The sequence below is a fragment of the Engraulis encrasicolus genome, unplaced genomic scaffold, assembly GCF_034702125.1.
Source record: "Engraulis encrasicolus isolate BLACKSEA-1 unplaced genomic scaffold, IST_EnEncr_1.0 scaffold_28_np1212, whole genome shotgun sequence".
NCBI classification, from domain to species: Eukaryota; Metazoa; Chordata; class Actinopteri; order Clupeiformes; family Engraulidae; genus Engraulis; species Engraulis encrasicolus.
In genome coordinates this window covers 1505376-1526609 of record NW_026945577.1, presented here as the reverse complement: position 1 = coordinate 1526609, position 21234 = coordinate 1505376, and the positions used below count along the sequence as shown (strand labels likewise).

Sequence of the window (21234 nt, the reverse complement as noted above, 5' to 3'; positions counted from 1 at the left end):
ACGTAGTGGCAGAATGTTTGCAAACTCACGTTTAGAGGAAGAGCTGTAGCGCTGCTGGTCGCCTGTCAACTTATTACGGTTCCATGTCGTGGAGCGTTATGCAATGCAAACGCCCCTCTATCCGAGCACAAACATCTGTGTGAAATACTACCTGCCGACTTCTAAATCGTTCATTTCCATTCTGATGAACCAAAATAGCTGCACAACGCGACACTATCAGCCGAAGTGTAGGCCTATCACAAGACCGTGAACATTAAGTGACACTCACAGTGGTGTTGGTGTGCTGTGGAGAAGGAACGAAGTTGCCTACCACTGTCCAAACGCAAAACAATGCCGAAAATTGAATGCACCCCTCAGTTGTCTCACAATGCAATCAGCTTAGCCTTGAATCACATTTCGACGGGTCGCTCATATAGACAGGACACCGGTTTGGTAACATATCGTATACGTTTTGACACGCATTCGCTCCAGGCCAAAATGCCTCTCTGCCTCCGCCTTGTGGACACAGGAAGGAACAATTGAAGGAATGCGTTTCAGACAGCGTTTCAGACAAGACAGCGTTTCAGACAAGGAATGCGTTTCAGACGGACGGACGGACGGACGGACAGCGGACGGACAGACCCTCTTATAGAGATGCTGGGACGCATCTAAAAAAGATTGTCTAGCTTTGGAAATTTCTTGGTCGTATTTCGAGAGCGTGTGTTTATAGATTTGGCAGTGGACTTCAAGTTTGGATTTACGCCACTGTCTCTCAGCTCTCCCACATTCTTGCTTTAGCAATTTAACTGTGGGATTCATTCTCCAAGGTGCTTTTTGATGTCCCACTGTTTTGTTTTTGAAGGGGGCAATAGCATCCATAATATTGGTCATTCCTGAATTAAAATTAACCATGAGAACAAAGCGCTGCCCCCATTACAAAGACCAAGATCTCGGAAAAGGCTGAAGAAGAAGAAAAAAAAAACCTGACATGTACTGACATGTCCAGGGTAGTGTGAGCATTACAACTGCATGTTGAAATTGACTGAACTGGTCCTTTAATGCGCACGTGTGATTGTGGATGTGTGTGGCGTGAGGCGAGATGTCGTACATTTACACAATGTTTGACACAGTGTTGACAGTTGCGGTTGGGTGGGCTTGTGTCCTGTGTGAGTGCGAAGGTGCGATCTTAGTTGCCCCAAATGAGAAAAAGTTCATCCACATTCTTTGGCATCGTGAAGATGCCTCCTTGTGTGAATGCGCTGCTGGTGTTCTTTGAGACATCCCACTCGGCCAAAAGATCTACTCTATTCTGTTCATTGAAAGGGCCTCTCTCCTGTGTGGACGGACGTGTGCTTCCTGAGGGAGCTCGCTTGTCTGAAACGCTTCCCACACTGATCACAGCAGTACGGTCTCTCTCCTGTGTGGATGCGCTGATGCTCTTTGAGAGTTTTTGATTCTCTAAAACATTTGCTGCATTCAGTACATTTGTAGGGTTTCTCTCCTGTGTGGATGAGCTTGTGACTCCTGAGGTGGTCTGCTTGCCTGAAGCTCTTGCCACATTCTCCACAGCAGTACGGCTTGTGTCCTGTGTGCATGAGCTTGTGCCTGGCGAGGTCGGATGGGTATGTGAAATTTTTGCCACATTCTCCACAGTGGTGGAGCTTCTCGCCTGTGTGAATGCACCTGTGCAATATGAGACCTTCAAAACGTCTAAAACATTTGCTGCATTCAGTACATTTGTGAGGTTTCTCTCCTGAATGGATGAGCTTGTGTCTCCTGAGGGTTCGTGCTCGTGAGAAACTCTGGTCACATTGGTCACAGTGGTGACGCTTGTCTCCTGTGTCAGAGTGCGTCTGTGCTGAGAGAGCATTTGTCCTCGTAACACGCTTGCCATGATGTTTGTGGTGGTGGGGCATTTTTCCTGTGTGTGTATGCTGGTCTTGTTCGAGATGAGGCTTCTCTCCTGTGGGAATGTCCTGCTTTGAATGGTGCTTTTCCATTGCTGACTTGCTGGAGAAATCCTCTTCACAGGCAGGAGACTTGTATGGCCTCCCATTATCCACCTCTGTCTCTGGGACGGCTGTGAAGTTGGGGACTGCAGACAAAGGCCATTCTGATGCCTTTCCTGCTATCCCTACTGAAAACACACACACACACACACACACACACACACACACACACACACACACACACACACACACACACACACACACACACACAGAAACAACTGTGAACAGAATATCCATAATAATCACAATTAAAAAAAAAAAAAAAACATTTTCATACTGTCTTAATTTAGTAACTGCATGAGCAGCTTAAGTCTTACCATTATTGGGGTTTTCTCCAGCTTCATTTTTCTTGCTGGTTGTTCTTTGATGACCTTGTGTTGCACAACAGTCAACCAATTGCACTGATAATCTCAAAAACTTGACTGGATGTGGATCAGAGCTGACGACTGGAATCATGTCTAACTTTTCATCTTCTTCCTGAAATGAATTGTCAAAGAACACAAAGTGCAATCGTTTAGAAAAAGTCAATTTCAAGCAGTTTCTGTAGAAAATGGCTTAATATTCTTGTAATTTGACACTTATGAATGCAGGAAACTTTTAAGTGTGGCTTCCTACCACTACAAAAAAATAACAATTGGTTTGATACATTTCAATTATTTACAAAAACTTTCCTGATCATTTCTTGGGAAAAATAAATGGTGACTCTACCTGCACTAGTTCCGTTCTACTGCCTGCAGATGAGGAGATTGTCTGTTCTGTGGAGGCGTCTGTTTCATCTACAGAACAACAAAAGAACGGAAGTGACATACAAATATAAAGAAAAAGAAAACAAACGCAAAGTGTAAAGTAGAATTGTTGATCGGGCAACAGCTAGGAGACATTGGTCCAATGCGATGTCATGTTCATATCACATTGCTTATGTTACTGCATGGGGCAGCTGTGGCCTTATGGTTAAGGACATGGGGCTTCATTTCTAAAACTTTGCGGAAGAAATGCGCCAAAAGAGGGCGCACGCACGAATCTCAGGATGTACGTACGCAAGAAAATATTCAGATTTATAAAGCATGGCGCACGTACGTTCCACGCCGACTTCCCTTTATAAATCTCAACTGACTGAAATCTGAAGTTGCGGCACATGTGCGCACCTGTGGACACACCCATAATTAATCATGAATATTCAGTAAAACGCCCAAAATGAATATTTAGATCTGTGGACGGCGTGAGGAAAGCAGACGAGAGATTTACCACATGCGGAGCAAACAGTTTTATTAGATAGATAACGTTGGGCAACGTTGAGCAGTTAAGTTTGGGAAGTCATGGACATGTAGTATTAGGGTCATTTCACGTGAAATCAGACACTTTGGGACCCGACCGACACCGATTTCAATCATACTTGCTGTGCCTGTTTAGTAGCAAGATAGCACCCCAGAACTGCATTTGTGTGAATCTGACACCAATATTAAGGGAGAAACAGACTAGCAAAGGTTTACATATGAGGGTAGGACAATATGCATTCAGCCTTGATTATATCAGTCAGTGTAAGTCACTAAAAGATGTCTGTGGTGTTATTTGAAAGCCCCTTTCTGGCTCTACAAAGTACACAAACAGCATGGAATTCAACAACCCTCAAAATATAAATGATCATACTTTGAAAAATAAAAAATTGAATATCAAAAAATCCTATATTTTAAAATGGCCAGTTCCTTGTCTAAACATAGCCTGCAATGTCATGAACAACACCTGAAACGCTGGTGTTTGGTTCTTTATTCATTTCAGAAGTAATTATACTCAAACATATGACATCATAAAAATCACCTAGTAATAATATGGTAATACCACAGTAATATCACATGACAGCATGGCTATCGGAATATGTGAAGGATGGAGATGGTCCATGAGGATGCAGGAAGTTCAGTTTCACCTCTCCAGTGCTCGGCATACATTCCTCAACACATGCTAGCCACTAGTTGCCATATACAGCTACAACATACCCTTTGATGGTTGAACATTTAGAAAATTCATTTACTGGGCTTATTCTTTCAACCCTGCCTTCTCTGAATGCTGAAAATGGTCTAGCTTCCACTGTGTCCATTGAAAATGGGCAGAAGCTGTGTAGTTTTTGAGTACCTGGAATAGGGACCGACGAGGGTGCAGGGCCCACCGGGAAAATGCCTGTTATGCCAGATGGCCAGTGCAGTCCTGTCCCTGACACTACTCTATTACTACTTCATTACAACTCATTTCAACCTTTATGTCCCATTAGCTCTGAAATGAAAAAAGAACCAAACACCCCATTTTCAGGTGTTGTTTATGACCTTACAGGCTATGTTTAGACAAGAAACTGGCCATTTTTAAAGTATACGTTTTTTTTTATATTCATTTTTTTACTTTTCAATGTATCATAACGCATATTCTGAAGGTTGTTATATTCCATGCTGTGTCTATAATTTGTAGACCGGTAGAACCGGTAGATATTACTACTATGGTAAGGGTGGCAAAGACCTACGGTACATGTTGTCCATCAGTTGTCAGTTTTGATGGCAATTGAAGTACTCAATGATTACTGAGTTAACTGTAACACAACTGATGACACAATTATTAGGTGAGGACTTGTTTGCAAATTCAGAAAAAAAAAACAATTTACTTCTGCCTACTTACTCAACACCTACTTAAAAATCATTTTCATCTAACTTGAACTGAAGCCATACTACATGTATATTGAGTAATCTGTAATGCCATTCTAAAGATGACTGAAAAGCAATCACTATATGCACAATGCTACTTGTGAAAATGTTGAATTAGGTGATCTTGTGGGTTCTTCATACATCATGGAAAGGTCCTGTCCTTTACCCTCTCTCATACAAATAACAAATATCTGTTATGGAAATTAGAGGATGGAGAACCTGCTACCTTGGACATCTTGCACTGACACTTCCCCATTCAGATGCTGCTGAGCAAGCATTAGCAGCAGTCTATTCTCACCATAGTTTAAGTGTGGGCAATTTTATTTCAGACCAAGAATCTTCTCAAATCGTTCACAATGTTACATTTGCTGTCAAGCATGTAAGCACAGACGCACCAGTACTATGTACATTTTTGTAGTTTTCATCAATCTGGTCAAGCAGGCTACCACTGCCCTTGCTTCATCTCCGCTGAGGACTATATTAACATTGTCAGCTAAGTATAATGTCATGTAATTACAATGTAATGCATTACATAATGTATATGGCATGGTAGACATTTTTTTCTGAGGGCTCCAAGGCTAGAATTACAGCATATACCCTGAAGAAACACCATGCAAAGTTTGGTGCTTTTGTCACTTCTGTAACGGTAAAACCCTTAATCAACTCTACTAAATATAGGTGACAGGGTTCATACACTTTTTCACCAATTTTTTTCCATGACTTTTCCAAAACCTTTTTCTGAATTTCCAGGACCGAAAAAACAATGACCAATCGCGCGCGGGGGGTGGGGGCGTATTATATTACAGGCTATATTACGTATCCTATATTATAAATATGTAATTACTGTATATATTTATACTATAGACTATGGCATATTATATTATATATTACATAGCCTATATTACAAATATGTAAACAATAAACATATTCATACTATAGGTTATCTTTTACTACAAGCTATAAGCAACCATTATACTTCATGTTGTATTACATTAATTCTGCTATTATTCACCAATGTTATATACCGTAGTTCGCTTGTCTAATGTACAGTCAGAAATGAAAATGAATAGGCCTAGGCCAGCCTATAGCAAATTAGGTCGTGAAATCATCATGAAGACAAATTTGTATCAACATGCTCTCTATGGAGATGGATAAATGCTCATCCTGCCCAAGTAAGAAGTCATAGGCCTGCCTACTACACCTGCCTAAGCACAACAGTCCAAAGCTCCTGTAAGAATGATAATGTTTTGTCATTTGTTATGGTCGTTGCTGGAGCAAAAAAAAAAAAAAAGAGAGAGAGAGACTGCACTGCTCGTGGCATAGTTCTAGTCTGACGCCCAATCAAGGAGATGCTAGGGTGAGTTTCATTTTGTGTTGCAACGATCTGACCGATTTGAAAACAAAGCCACAGATGACTTTTTCAAACTCTAGTCACGCTGCCGTTTATACCGTATTTCAAAACAGGCGCTTCATGCCGACATTGGTAATCGTTTGGCTCGCGGTCAGCTGCACATAGACTACTGTACGGATTTCATGTAATCTTTCAGCACACTGGACAAGTTCACTCGCAGGCAGCAGGTGCATTGCTTATCAATATCAAAATCTCGGGGCTTACCGAAAGCATAAAGGTTCGCTTGGTGCCCTATCTGGCAAATTAAAGGTAGGGTAGGAGATGTTTTTCTGGAACATGTTTTACCATGTCATCTGAAAAACTCCTCATGACGCCATAGCACCCATTAAAATAGAGTGTTTGGAAAAAAAACGAAATCTTTTGGTCAAGTGTACAGGGCGTAGTCAGAAGAAAACGGCAACCAATAGAAGTAATACTCATCATTACTTCTATTGGTTTCTGACACGTCCATCAACCGCCAGCACTCCCACCCCTCCTCCCTGCGCGTTCACCGACTCGTGAACTTGACCGACCCCGCCCCCATCATTCATGCACACTTGTTGCGACGAGGCTCATCACTCGGCTAGCAAGGTAACGACAGTTAGCAGCAGGCTGAGCTACTTGGAAACTTTGGTGGCTTTTGCAGAGATAACGAAGAACTTTGGCTTTTGGTACACTGGAGACTGGACTAACCGTGTCAGGACAACATACTCCCTTGGATTATAGTCATCGGACTAGCAAAAACAGACACGGGCTGAAAATTGGACCTGACACTCTTGGACACAGATGTCGGCTACGGCAGCGGCTTCAAACGTACGCTTTGGTGACCATATTTCTAATCGAGAGGTGAGGTAATATATGTCTCTATAATATTTTGTGAATTTGTTTACGACACAGTGGTGTCTTTTTTTAAGCAAGTATCCATTGAGAGGGGTCAGGGGATTAGACAACCTCAAGCTCCAACATATCTAGCTGCTACCTTGCTTAACATAGCTGCTACCTTAATCGCGTTATTTTTGGTGTTTTTTCCCCCTGTGGCATTTATTCTGTGCACATAAACACGTTTTCAGAATTGCTCTGTGTAACTCAGACGGTTACTCTTGTGTGTTTTGCTACTAGTTGTGCGAACGAGCCAGACAAACCAGCTGGGAGGACGGAAGCACCTCAATTCTCTCCACGCGTTCAGTAACTAAATACGGATTCAACCCGTAATAAGTAAGTAACCTACCATGTTTACGCACACATTACTTTGACCAGCAAAGCCCATGTCTTCCTAGTGGTTTACAAAAATACATCGTTTGCATGTTTTGCTTTGGGTATGTACGTCTCTGTTGTATGACGATGGTAATACTGTAGCAAGCACAAGCACAACCTGTTCGCCGCTCCAGCATTGCAAAATAGATTGCCTTTGGGTTTTCAAATGTTTACATGATTGTGGGTGTAATGTTGTTAACTCGCTGATGTCGTTTTTGAGAAGACAGTAGTTTTGCATTTGATAAATACCTCCTAATGACCATGACGGCTACACAGCAGATCTTTATTGTGATGGTTACACTGAATGATCACATGGAGATGCCGGTACATCATTTGTTTTTACCCTGGTTATATAGAAATGTTCTGCTTTGTCCATTTCAAGGTTGTGGTGTTTTCCCTAGCTGTTCCTCGCTCCTGTATCACAACATATCAAGGCTGCCAAGTAAATGAAGGATGAATCACCGCACACTGGTATCTTTGCTGGTAGTTTATTTGCTGAACAACGCGTTTCGCTATTGCTTCATCAGGTTCACTCTCATATCAAGGCTGCCTTTGAGTTGTTAAAATGTTTCATGCTGGTGGGTGTAATTTCGTCCAGTTGCAGATACTACTATCCTTTTTGGAATGATCTGCCTTTGAGAAACAATGGTTCTATCTGACAAAAGCATATGAACAGATCCTGTAGTTGTAATTGATACACTAAATCAGTGTTTCCCAACCTTTTTTGTCTCGCGTACCCCCTAAACCTCTTTGTTGTGCCATGAGTACCCCCTAATTCATGTTTTATATCGCTTTCCCTGTCCTGATGTGACTGCTCCATACATTTGTTATAATAATATCTTTCCAAGTACCCCCTGCAGTGTGCTCGCGTACCCCTAGTGGTACACGTACCCCTGGTTGGGAAACACTGCACTAAATTATCATATTCCAATGTGTGTGTGCGCACACGCGCTATAGTTTTCTATTCAATCACTGGGACACTTTTCAGTCTTTGGGGTTGCTGGAATCAACACAGACTACCTCCATGCACCCTATCAGAACACTTTGCATGTTTTTTGTATACTTGTCCCCTTTGTGTATTGCTGCTAATCTTTCTCTTTCTAGGTTCTGTTGGTTGCATGCAGATTGTGCCAGATGATTTATCTGTCTATGGTCTAAGCATGGGCTCTGTGCTAATATATGCAATTTGTGCTCTTTTTTCCCTCAGGTCAATCGCAGACAGGGTCCTTCCACAACCACATACTTATGCCAGTAAAAGCTACAGCTTTTCTCCTCCGATCCAAGAAGCCTGGACTGCAGTCACCATCTCAACACACCAACCAAGAGAAAGGCGGATGGCTCAATTCAGTATGTAGTTCTGCAAATGTTCTCAAAGGTCTTCACAGCCCCCTATGGTGCTGAATGCATTTACATTTATTCTTGTAAGGTATAAACAATGCTGATTACAGAACATAACTTGGGCCATGAGTGAAATTTGAGGTAGCAGCCATCACCTGATGGTGAGAGGTGGTCCTAAGATCAGAGAGAAGCAGGTTGAAATCCCATCCTTACCTCTCCCTACCTACACCTCCATCCACAGCTGAAGTGCACTTGAGCAAGGCACACAACTCCACTTTGCTCCTGGGACTGTAGCCAACACCCTGTAAAACCCTGCTGTGTAATTGAATGTAATGAAGCCCTAATACAGTCTAACACATTGCTTGTTTCAGATATGGAAAATTGCACAATAAAAGTTCCAGGACATGAAGGCTGCATACTGTGAACGTCAACCTTCAGGGCACCGTCCTGCGCAGAAGACTTTCTGCCCCAAGAGGGATGGCTGACAGCAGACACTCACAACCAGGTGAGCCCAGATAAAGGAGTTATTTTTGGTGTCCCTGCCCCAACAACCCAGGTTACTTACATTTAAAATGTCACTGGAGCTACTGTCCGATGTGTGATTTCTAATTCTGTTTATCTTTTTACAGCACAGACGCCTCCAACCCCAGACTAGGCCCTTCACAGTTGCTGCACTTACCCACCTTCCCCAAGTTTTTCTGTGGTAATGACAACTGTAAATACAGTGCCTTCAAAAAGTCTACACACCCCTCTTCAAATGTCAGGTTTTTGTGATGTAAAAAAATGACAGAAAGACGAATAAATTCACAGCTTTTTCCACCTTCAATCTAAACTATTAACCTGTACGATGCAATTGAGAAACAAGCATAAAGCTTTAAATGGAAACAATAGAAAATACAAAACTTCAATTAACATGGTTGCATAAATATACACACCCTTAAATGAATACTTAGTTGCAGCACCTTTGGCTTGTCTGGGCCATTCCAAAACCTCAATATTATTCTGGTGAAGCCATTCTTTAGTAGATTTAGGCGTGTGCTTAGAGAAATTGTCGTTCTGAAAGATTAGTTCCTCTGCATCTTCACCTTTCTACCAGGGGGCCTGAAGATTTTGTGCCACTACCACGGCCCCTGTGGAAATGTTCATAATTCCCTCCTCCCTAATGAAGGCCCCAGTTACAGCTGAAGAAAAACAGCACAAAAGAACAATGCTGCCACCACCATACTTCACGTTAGGTATGGTGCTATTGCGGTGATGTTTTGTGCCAAAAATACCTTATGGAATTATGTCCAAAATGTTCAACCTCAGTTTCGCCTGACCGTAACACATCTTCCCACATGCATTTGGGAGATTACAGAAGAATTTTTTGAGAAATTTACCTCACCAAGATTGAACTTTTTGGTCATAATTCAAAAGGGTATGTTTGGCGCAAAACATCACTGCAATAACACCATACCTAACATGAAGTATGGTGGTGGCAGCATTGTTCTTTTGTGCTGTTTTTCTTCAGCTGTAACTGGGGCCTTCATTAGGGAGGAGGGAATTATGAAAATCTTCACAGGGGCCGTGGTAGTGGCACAAAACCTTCGCCCCCCTGGTAGAAAGGTGAAGATGCAGAGGAGCTAATCTTTCAGAACGACAATTTCTCCAAGCACACGCCTAAGTCTACAAAAGCATGGCTTCACTAGAATAAGATTGAGGTTTTGGAATAGCCCAGACAAGCCCAAAGGTACTGCAACTAAGTATTAATTTAAGGGTGTGTATATTTATGCAACCATGTTAACTGAGGTTTTTTATTTTCTATTGTTTCCCTTTAAAGCTTCATGCTTGTTTCTCAATTGCATTGTACAGGTTAATAGTTTAGATTGAATGTGGAAAAAGCTGTGAATTTATTTGTCTTTCTGTCATTTTTTACATCACAAAAACCTGACATTTGAGGAGGGGTGTGTAGACTTTTTGAAGGCACTGTATAGTATAAAGTAATGTATCTAGTGTCATGTGTAGTACATTGTTTCAATTGTCTATACATTTCAATGACAGTAAATATTGGTGGACACAATTTGACTGTGTGGCTTTTTTTTATTAATTCTGACTGAAAATGCATGGTTACATAATTTATATATTCCACAAGACCACAATCAGAAGATTATTTGACAGGTTGCATTTATTTTCTATGTATAAAAAAAAACAAAAGTAACAAGACAAACATGGTTCCAAACCAAAAAGGTGAGATGTATAAATGTACAGATTAATGCTCCTACAGATAATGAAAAATAATAAAACTCTGCACACTGCCGGTTTGTGTGTTTTATACCGTACTCTGTATAAACCTTTTATATTGCTCTAGTGGAGCAGGGTAACCCTGGCTAATCCTGGGTATTGTACTGTGTATTAAAACGTCGAACCTGTTCAAGTGCCCCATACTCTCACCTGGTCCTACATCAGCCCAAAGTCTTCCATCAAAACTGAGAACACCACAGCATTTCCTTTCAATGTTCATGGGCATCTCCTTACAGATTGCGCAGAGGCGCCAGGTTGGTTGTGCTACTAGGCTGTGGCTGAGGACCAGATGTCATGTGCCAGGTCGAACATCAAACTGGGGTCACGGGTCAGGGCACGCTGCAGTAACCGATGGGATTGCTTCAAATTCAATGATTGAATCAAGGCCTGCAAAGCAATAAATACGTTTTATGTAGTGCATTTTCTATTTGATGATGGGGACTAAATAACTATTGATAATAAGACCGATATGGACATAAGCAATCATATTATTGTGTATATAAATAAAGATGTGCCAATTGTACGCATACAACGTTTTGCAGTCAATTTCTTACAAACTGGCTGTGCCAGGGGCACACAGATGTATGAAGTAGAAGGGCTTTTATGGATGTACTTGAACTACCACTGGTGTTGTGTACCTACAACCATGTAATATCACACTAGCTCAGGAGTAGAAATATTGTAATGGGTGTTATCACAACAGGTGTACTCGTGTAGCCTACTCGTGTTGCGATATAGAGTACATCTGTTGTGATAACATCCATTACAATACTTACACATCTGGAGGAATACAGCAGGAAATATGTTATTGTGGGATGAATGTACATCCTTACAGTTAGCAGGGCGTCAATTCTGTTGGAGTCTTCCTAATCAATATCCCCGACCTCTGCTGCGTCTGTCTTCCTCCTCCTCCATCTGGCCATCGGTCCTACTGGGCTGTTAGGTCGTTATGATTGTGATGGGCCAGGAAAGTCAGAGCTGGAGCTCTCGTAGTGGTCGTGGAAGGTCTAAAGCATACACACATTGAAAATATCGTCAGCCAAAACAATTTCATTAGCGTTGATCAGTTCGGTTGTTTTTCTTTACTCCCTCTGTTCCTGTGTCTGCGCGTGCGACAACTCAAGTGAAATCTCCCCGTAAGATTCGTACATAACTGACGTCCTTGCCTAAAACACTACGGATTGTGGTGTCGGGTATATATAAATACAATAGTAAAATGTATATTGCTGTACACAACACATCTATCAAAATAAATCCATGTCAGTAGCTACTGGCTACTGTCTAGGGATGACGGTATACAGTAGCATCTGTCATCAGTGTTAGGAAGTTAGAATGAGATATCTAAGTAACATGTATCAAGTCAAGTTCAATAACTAATCTAGTATACATCTCCTGTCAATATTTCTTGAAATGACAACCATGACGGCCTGTGCGTTTATTGTGATGTTGAACATTCTTACCGTAGCCGGAGACAGTGCCATGGCTGGAAGTTAGCTTGGCTAATCGATTTGACGTGGCTTCTAGCCCCGCCTCGTGAGCTCTCGTGGGTTCCCGCGATAATCCGAACACTTGACAGACTGCATGCGCGTTCATGTGTTTTGAAGGCGTGGCTTTGAGGGGAGGGCTGAAGGGAGAGGCGGGCTGTGTATTTTCAAAAATATAGCTCACAGGAACCGTTTTCAAAGATCTCCTACTCTACCTTTAAACCAATACCAAACAGGTCTTAGGATTGTATTCCTTTTGGCATTAGCTACGTTTCAGTGGAGCCGCTAAATATTTTACAACGCGTACAACTGCTAACCTAGTAGTAGCTGAGGAGGTAACCGCCTGCTGTATCTTGCCCTTCAGGTGGCTAACAAGTGCCGCTGCTTCGCCCATATCGGACGGACACATCAAAACTTTCGTCCTCTCCAGCCATTGTTGATCATCTTTTCAGAAAGTTAAGCCGCGCATTGTTGAAGTAACACTTCGCGACATGCTGTTATATCGTACAGAGCCACATTTCTTTTCTAGGATTAGAACTATGATCACCTCTCACCACCACGCACACACTACATCTAGCTCGCGCGTTACGAGGCGGGTTGCCAGGTGTGACCGATTTCTAGCGCCAAAAACGCTTGAAACCCGCCTAGAGCCATTACAACATGCGTTATTTGAAACCCATTCAATTTGGCAACACATGGTTAGGCAGACGCAGCCTGCACTAGACAACATTTCCACGAGAACTCGGACATTTAGGCCTACATTTTATTACGCCGCGGCATCAATTTCATAAAGACAATTGATGAAACACTGGATGGATTTCCATGACTTTCCATGACTTTTCCAAAACTTTTGACCAAAAATTTTCAAATTCCATAACTTTTCCAGGTTTTTCATGACCGTACGAACCCTGAGGTGATATTGGTAACAGTGATACTATACTGAACATTAAGTATGGAGTGAGATAAAAGGAAGCCTCTGGTCAATTCCAAAGTTGCCAATTTGAATTCGACATCCTAATAAATGACTGATTTGACACTGATATCACCTATATCTGACATTAATCAAGGAACGGCTGCCATCTTGAAAATGGTGGCCATCTTCAAAATGGCAGGAATCAACTTTTCAATTATCCACAAGACATTTACCAAGTACTATGAATGGTAAATATGTCTAAATATCATATTATATCCATTACTCATAAGAAAACTGCTGTTGCTGGCGGCCATTTTGAAAAATGGCTGCCATGGGCACCATGTTGAAAACTCATGATGCCTCCATATCCAGATCTTTTTGGAATGCCTTTGGCTATATGTATACCAATTTTCATGCTTGTATCACAAACTGAACGATTCCTTTATATATCAGAGCTTAGCTATTGCACTATTACAAAACATGCACGTGGCTATGGATAGGCCAGGTGAGCCTATATCATTTTCCACTATTATCACTGGATGAACTGGATTAACTAATGCTAAAGTGGCTATCGTGACACGTGACCTCTGATTTTTCCCTTAACCAATTTCGGGTCGTTCTTCCAGATACCTCCCGAGGTCGCGCTTTCCGCGTTTGGTCTTTTGTTTAGTACCTACGCATGGGTCAAACTTTGTGTGGAGCTGCGAATGTTTACCGCCAAGTTCTTTTTCTATAAATACCAAATCTTGCGGTGAACTTGGCGTGCGCAGTCTTTTGTGCGTACGCACCCGTTATAAATAAGGCCCATGGACTTAAGATCAGAGGGTTGCAGGTTTGAACCCCACCCTTCCACTCCCTAACACACTCCATGGCTGAGTTGCTCTTGAGCAGGCCACCTAACCTCCATACTGCTCCATGCTCCAGGGACTGTAACCAATACCCTGTAAATAATCAATTTGCTTTGAATATGTATGTAATGCATGTGACCCTGTCCTGTTTTGCAGAGACACTGCCCTGACCCAAATACTAGCCTTAACCCCAGCCCCTAGGGGAGGCCACTGAAGTCCATTGTAAGGCTTGGTAGGACAGCTTGCAGCATAGAGGTAAAACTAGGGATGCAAATTATTAGGGCTGTCAGTAGATTAAAAAAAATAATCTAATTAATTACAGAATTTGTAATTAATTAATCTAATTAATTGCACTTACTCATATGTTCTTTTCATGACGCGAAACAAAACATGTACTGCAGACTTACTTTAATACGAGGGTATTAGTGACATCCAAACTGTGTAGTGATGAGTAAATTGTATAGGCTATGCCACGAGTAGGCCTAGTTAAAATGACAAATCATTGTATTCATTCTATTCTTAGACATACACATACCTGAGCTATAAACATTGCAGAAAAACATAATAATAATAATAATAATAATAATAATAATAATAATAATAATAATAATAATAATAATAATTACAATATAGGCCCTATGATGTACTAATATGTTAAAATAGGCCTGGTAAACAGAGTTAGTGAATAAATAGGCTACATTAGCCAACACAAAAAATGAGTCTACAGTATCTTATCTATCTATCTATCTATCTATCTATCTATCTATCTATCTATCTATCTATCTATCTATCAGAAAAGGTCAGAGTTCAAGGAAATGGGAACACCCCCTGATGAAACAGATGACGTGCATTCATTCACGTTTTGTTTACATTTTGGGGAGCTGGATTAGCCAGGAATGATAACTGCACTGAGCTAGCCAATAACCCTTGCTTGGACTAAACATTGATTCTACACCAAAATATTCTATGGATAAGACAGGACAAGAAAGACTGACTGATGTAAACTTCTCCAAACTATCTGCACGAAAGGTAAGACATCCTATCTCTGTATAGCGATTGGTTGAAGCTAGAAAACGTCAGTGTCTGAGGTGTCAGTGGAAGTTAGCGATCAAAGTTGTCAACTTGACATCTGTGGCAAAGATTCACAGTGGTATTATTTTATTCTGAACGTGGCATGTATCACTCAAATCGCTGTAATCACAACCCAACTTGAGAAGATCATCTCCCAGCACTTGCGAGGACTTTGTGCACATGTGTCAAATTGAAATCCCTATGCTACTCTGCGCTGTTGACACTTGCACTGTAGCTTGTGTCATGGGGTAATTTCGGAGCCTGTAATAGAGCTCGAAAGTGACGTCACTTCCCCCGATTTCATGGGACCTCAACAGCGTTTTTAGCCGAAAATCGTAGCATGTAATCCAATGGCGGTATTAAAATGGTATTTCGATCCCCTTCGAGTTGTGCCACGAGCTCCATATATGTTGTTTCTGATATTTTTGCTTAATTTTTCGTACGAACCCCCACATTTTTTAGAAAGCTGTGTTTCTTCACATTTTCCGTGCTGACGGCCTCGGAACAAAACATTGAGACTTCTGCATGAATAATCTTTATCTATCATCTTAAACAGCATATTTGTAGCCCAGCGCATATCATGACTGAGATCAGAAGATATTTACTCGCTACCACGTTGTTAGATGGTCAGCTTAGGTCCCGTGAAACGCGGAACTAAGGGGCGGGACTTTCGAGCTCTATAATATTTTGATTCTTATGTGCAGCGTGGAAAAGGTAGCAATTATCTATCAAGTTGATGTTGTAGTGAATAGACAAGTGTTGTTCTGCAGATGAGCAGAACCTCTGCTGAAATTGCGGTAGGCTCTGTAGTAGCTTGGCTACCGCGGTCACACATCATGAACACAAATATTTGCGTTGTGCGTTTCAAAGCCTGAACACTCAATTCATTCGTATGCTGGGCTATAGTTGTATGAAAGATTTAAGTAGGCCTACCACAAGTCCAACTATTATACAACTGCCATGGCCAAATCAAATGATAAACTGTCTTGAAATGCGCCTGTATTCATATCAGATGAACCAGCTGCCGAGCGCAGACTGGTAGCTTACATCTCGTGATAAAATGCTTTCTAAAAGTTATCAAATATAGACAAATCGATAATGGGTAAAACACCAAATTGGGTCTGACATGTTATCAGTTGTATTTAAGCTGTAGAGATTGTCTGATTGCTTGTGTTATTTGAAGGAAAACGTTGTTGGTCCACATCTATTTTTTAACTGAACAGCTATTCGCAGCAATGCAGCGTGATCAAAATAGGCCTATCTAAAAAGAATTAAATGCAAACATATGCTTTTGTTCATGAAAAAAGACAGAAAAGTGTCTGTATTTGTTGTATTTATTGTATTTTAGCTTTAGAAGTTGACGGACGGCTTGTATTTATCACGGCGTGAGTGAGTGAATTCAGTTGCCACGCCATGCGCTTTTGGTGTGGCTTAGAACGTATGTCTACCCATAAATAATTAATGCCATTAATTTTTACAACGCGTTAATGCACCTTGTAATTAATTAATCTAATTAACGCGTTAAAATGACAGCCCTACAAATTATCGATTAATCCATTAATCGTTAGTTGATTGACCTTATCAATCGACTTACGATTCATTGATAAGCAACGTTTTCACCCCGAAATCTCAATGTTTCCTGAAAAAAAAAACCATTAAATCTAATAATTTACATAATGAATTGAGATAAAATACAATTTTAATAAATTCTCACTATTCACACTTCACATGATCATTTCACCTGGGTCTCTTGTCAGTCGAATTGGTGATTAATTGCGATTAATGCTTTTTAATCAATTAACGCATTAATACTGCAATTAACTTTTAATCAATTAACGCACTATCATTAATCCATTCATCCGGCTTGGCTTACTCACTTTTTTGAGTGTCCCAAACTTTTAGAAGCTTTAATGAACTTCCACTTACGACCTATCGTTTGTGTCTGCTTTTCATGTTATTTGGTTGCAACAATGTTGGCTTACTTTACAAGGCAAGAAAGCTGCTCCCAATGGCCCACGGTACACAAACCCGACACTGATTAAGTCCCTAAATGTCTTTGTTCTGCCTGCTATGAATTGCTAAATAAGATGCAGTAGTAGATGCAGTATGTCTGTGTGTGCATGTGTGTGCGTGTGTGTGTGTGTGTGTGTGTGGGTGGGTGTGCGTGCGCATGTGTGGGTGGGTGCGTGTGTGTATGTGTGTGTGTGTGTGTGTGTGTGTGGTGTGCACGCGTGCATCATACCTGATCGATTACATTGATATTCATCATTAGCATCTTCCACTTTAACTGGAACAAGAACATTCTGCTGGACACTATTCTCTTCTTTCTGAAAAACACACAGCAGATATGTATTGTTTGCGTGTGTGTGTGTGTGTGTGTGTGTGTGTGTGTGTGTGTGTGTGGACGCGCGGGAGTGAGGGAGTGAGTAACGGCGAGAGAGAGAGAGAGAGAGAGAGAGAGAGAGAGAGAGAGAGAGAGAGAGAGAGATAGACAGATAGACAGATAGACAGAAAGAAAGAGCAACACAAGGAGAGGGAGGAGGAGAGAGACTGTGTGTGTAGGTGTTTGTGTAGGTGTGCATACCACAACATTGGTCAGGCTCTCATCCTGTTGCCACTCAGTCACTTCCTGAATAGTCCTGCAGCAGAGAAAGACCAGAGGTCAAAGTTCAACATGGCCACAATAGCCATGTTTGCAAACGTAGGGATGAATGCTCAGCAACCAATGTGGAGAGAAATATCTGATGTGACTTCCAAAGACAAAAACACACTGCGCTCTGCTGGAAGCAGAGAGTGAACTGCTTCACAGACATGTGAACTGCAGGTGTACTTCATGTCAGCTTGATGAGAGTCAATCAGGGACGATTACTGACGACATGGAGGAGGTCCCATGTCAGTGCAGTGAGGGTACAGTAGTTGCCCAGCTCCGCAGCAGAACATCTGTTCCCACATAGGACTGTGCCATGTGACATGAATGTGGAGCAGAAGTCACTGCAATAAACCACGTTGTGGACACAAATTCTAACCAGAATGCATTATGATTTCACAGTGGGCATGTGCCTACTGGAGATTGCTGCAGGATGCACCATCAAGAACAAGCTTATCGTGAAACAAAAATCATCCCAGATTATCATCCTGCACACTAACCCCGGCTACTTCAATGCTTCCCGTCTTCTCACAGGATTTCCAGTATCAACTGCTACCAAAATAGTAATGGCACCGCCCTTGTAGCCATGGACAATAAGGTGTATACTACAGGTGCCCTTTATTGCATATCTGTGCCATGCTTAGGCCAACCAGGCAAATCATGAAATACAATATGTAATACATTAAAGATTTTTGATGGATAAAACCATACGATTACCATTTGATATGATTACCTGCGATTACTCTGGTGGGTCTGCAGCTGCTGTTTCAGGTCCCCCAGTTCATTCTTCAGGACAGCAATACTCTGCAGAAAAGAACAATTGAGCATATACAGTACACTCACTTAATGTGCATCTATAAAACCTTAAATCATGACTGTAGTTGTTGTGCAAGTGTATATTTCCTGTGCACTTTGTATCTGTTAGCGATGTTGGCTATGATTATGATTATGTCCTTGCCCTTGCCTACAAAACCATCACAGGAACGGCCCCAGCTTATCTGAAGGACCTACTAACGCCTTATGTTACTGGAAGAGAAATGCGCTCATCCAGCACAAGCCGTCTGGCTCTGCCATCCAGTCGCTCTAGGTACTCCCAGTCAAGATTGTTCTCCGTTGTGGTACCCAAGTGGTGGAACAGTCTCCCAGAGGCAGCAAGACTAAGCACATCTCTTGCAGCCTTCAAGAAACAACTAAAGACATTCCTCTTTCGAGAGAATCTACTAGACTAATGCTTGAACTGGCCTTGCCCCAGGGCAGACTCCTGACATGATGTTTAGTTTAGTTTGTGAGTGTGTGTTTGTGTGTGTGTGTGTGTGTGTACTTGTTATTTACTCTTTATTTAAAAAAATAAATAAAACATTAACCCCTCTTTGCAACTGCACTTGTTGTTCTGTATATCTCCTGTGCACTTTGTATTTGCTTGTGATGTTGGCTTGATTATGTCCTCTTTTGAAAGTCGCTTTGGTTATAAAGCGTCTGCCAAATGCAATGTAATGTAATGTAATGTCCTCTTTTCAAAGTCGCTTTTGTTATAAAGCGTCTGCCAAATGCAATGTAATGTAATGTAAAGTGTGATCTCTCCCTCTTGTGTATGCTGGCCCTGACTCATTTTCAATGTGGACATTGTCACTCGTCCATTATAAACGATAGATTTGGCTACCTGTTTTCACAAAAATACACCAAACAATGCTTCCGAGGAGGTAGTTGAAATAAGAGAATAGGCTCTTTCAAGTAAAATTCACAAGTTATAGAGAAGTGGTGCGTCATAGAATTTAGTAATGTGTAGCAACTGTAAACACTTTTTTTGGGTGGGTTTGCATGTGACGTAGGTCTGTGAACCTTGTGTATCTTTTCTCTCTCTCTCATAACTTCTGAAAACATGTTTATAGGCCTACATGTTATAAGTGTGATGGAGACAAAGGAGAGAAACACACACCTGTTTGGCTTGTGTTAGTGAGTTGTCTTTGTCCACCAGTTGTTTCTGTAGTTCATCCACCTGGAGCTTCAGCTGCCGGTTTGACTCCACCTGCTCTGATTGGCTCCTTCCATTCTCAGCTGCCCTCTCTTCCAGACGGTGGACTAACATGCACAGAGTTGTGTTCCTCTGGATCTCACTCTGATGGAAACACACACACCTTATTTTATACAACATTCCTCAAGACAGCACGAACGATAACACATTTTCTTCCAGTGATGCTGTATGCAGACGAGTCGACACTGAGCCTTTTTACATTACCACAATTATACAGTTATTGGAATAAACATGTTATTGGAGTAATAAACCGTTTATTGTCGTTTACATGCAATCTGTCCGTTGCATGTGTTCCACTCAAGCGTGTGACACAAAACTGGAATTCAAGGTTTGTGATTGGCTACTTATCATTTATATGAGCACTTGAATAAACCGGTTACTCCAAAAACCTGATTATAAACTGCTTATTGATGTGCAGCATATAAGCGCGCTCAGTGTTCCCTGCTTGCAAACCCCAACTGAGAAACTGCAACTCCCATTGTCATTATGACACAGCACTCCACAGCACACAACTGCATAGCAGTGCACACCACGAAATTGCATGTATGCCTCACCCGTGCAAGGGGGCAGCCTGCTCCATAACTCATTGGGTAAACAATGGGGAGGAGAAGATGATGCAGTGATACCACATGCTGAATGTGATGCATAATCTGCTATGGTGCCAAGTGCACATTAGAGTTGTTTGGTGTAGTTTTGGAAAGACACAAAGTGTTGCCTACCTGCAATGCTTCTGTGATGATTAGTCTGGCCTTCTCAAGGTCACTACAGGCTTGCTTGTGATTCGCATTAATATGGCGAGAAATATCAATCATCTACAAGCAAATACATTTCCATTAAAATGCACCCGTTGTATAAATTACAGCAAATCTCTTGAAAAATAACAATTTGCCTTTAAACTCACATCGCAGGCCATTGTTTTTTATCTGGTAGGAAGATAGGGATTATATGGAACATCAAGTCAATGAATGATGGATCGGCTAGATAGGGCCGTAAAATATTTCTAATACGGTGCTTATAAATTTGAAATGACAGGTTTACTTTAACAACAGAAGCCCAGTATGCATGACAGTTGATTTCCCACTTCGTGAACTTCAGAATGAAAACAACAAGCGAACTGTTTTACACACCTTCAGTTCATGCGGAATCACAAAGTGTCTACTAAACTTTACCGTGGTCTTTCTATAGTTTTTCTTTCGGTTAGTGACGGTAAAAAGCTAGAAGTCTTTTCCAAAATATATGACTGTACCACAGCCTTCCTTGGACATTTTTGTTTCTATATAGAGCTAGAAAGTGACGTCACTTCCC

General features: G+C 41.5%; 1 protein-coding gene and 1 long non-coding RNA gene across 3 annotated transcripts; one reads left to right on the top strand and one right to left on the bottom strand.

The window, feature by feature from the left end:
• Positions 1–1011: 1011 nt before the first annotated feature.
• Positions 1012–21186, bottom strand: LOC134443188 (zinc finger protein 665-like). Of its 2 annotated transcripts, none has more exons than XM_063193075.1 (9): positions 20831–21186; positions 20649–20741; positions 19834–20013; positions 18631–18701; positions 17835–17889; positions 17493–17577; positions 2697–2764; positions 2306–2465; positions 1012–2116 (listed from the first exon to the last, which is right to left on the bottom strand). In XM_063193075.1, the coding sequence occupies exons 1-9, from the start codon at positions 20840–20842 to the stop codon at positions 1293–1295; spliced, it is 1548 nt and encodes a 515-aa protein (XP_063049145.1). In that variant the 5' UTR covers positions 20843–21186; the 3' UTR covers positions 1012–1292. The 2 variants fall into 2 exon arrangements, with proteins under 2 accessions (XP_063049145.1, XP_063049147.1); XM_063193077.1 differs by having other exon boundaries at positions 1012–2113.
• On the top strand, positions 8389–9375 carry LOC134443190 (uncharacterized). The gene is made up of 3 exons (XR_010033599.1): positions 8389–8663; positions 9026–9159; positions 9284–9375. It is a non-coding gene; the product is annotated as an uncharacterized LOC134443190 (long non-coding RNA).
• Positions 21187–21234: the final 48 nt, after the last annotated feature.

Coding starts and splice junctions, on each gene's coding strand:
- LOC134443188 (XM_063193075.1), bottom strand. Junction 17,890..18,630: donor ACCCACCAGAGTAATCGCAG/GTAATCATATCA, acceptor TCTCTGCTGCAG/GACTATTCAGGAAGTGACTG. Junction 17,578..17,834: donor AGAGCCTGACCAATGTTGTG/GTATGCACACCT, acceptor TGTGTTTTTCAG/AAAGAAGAGAATAGTGTCCA.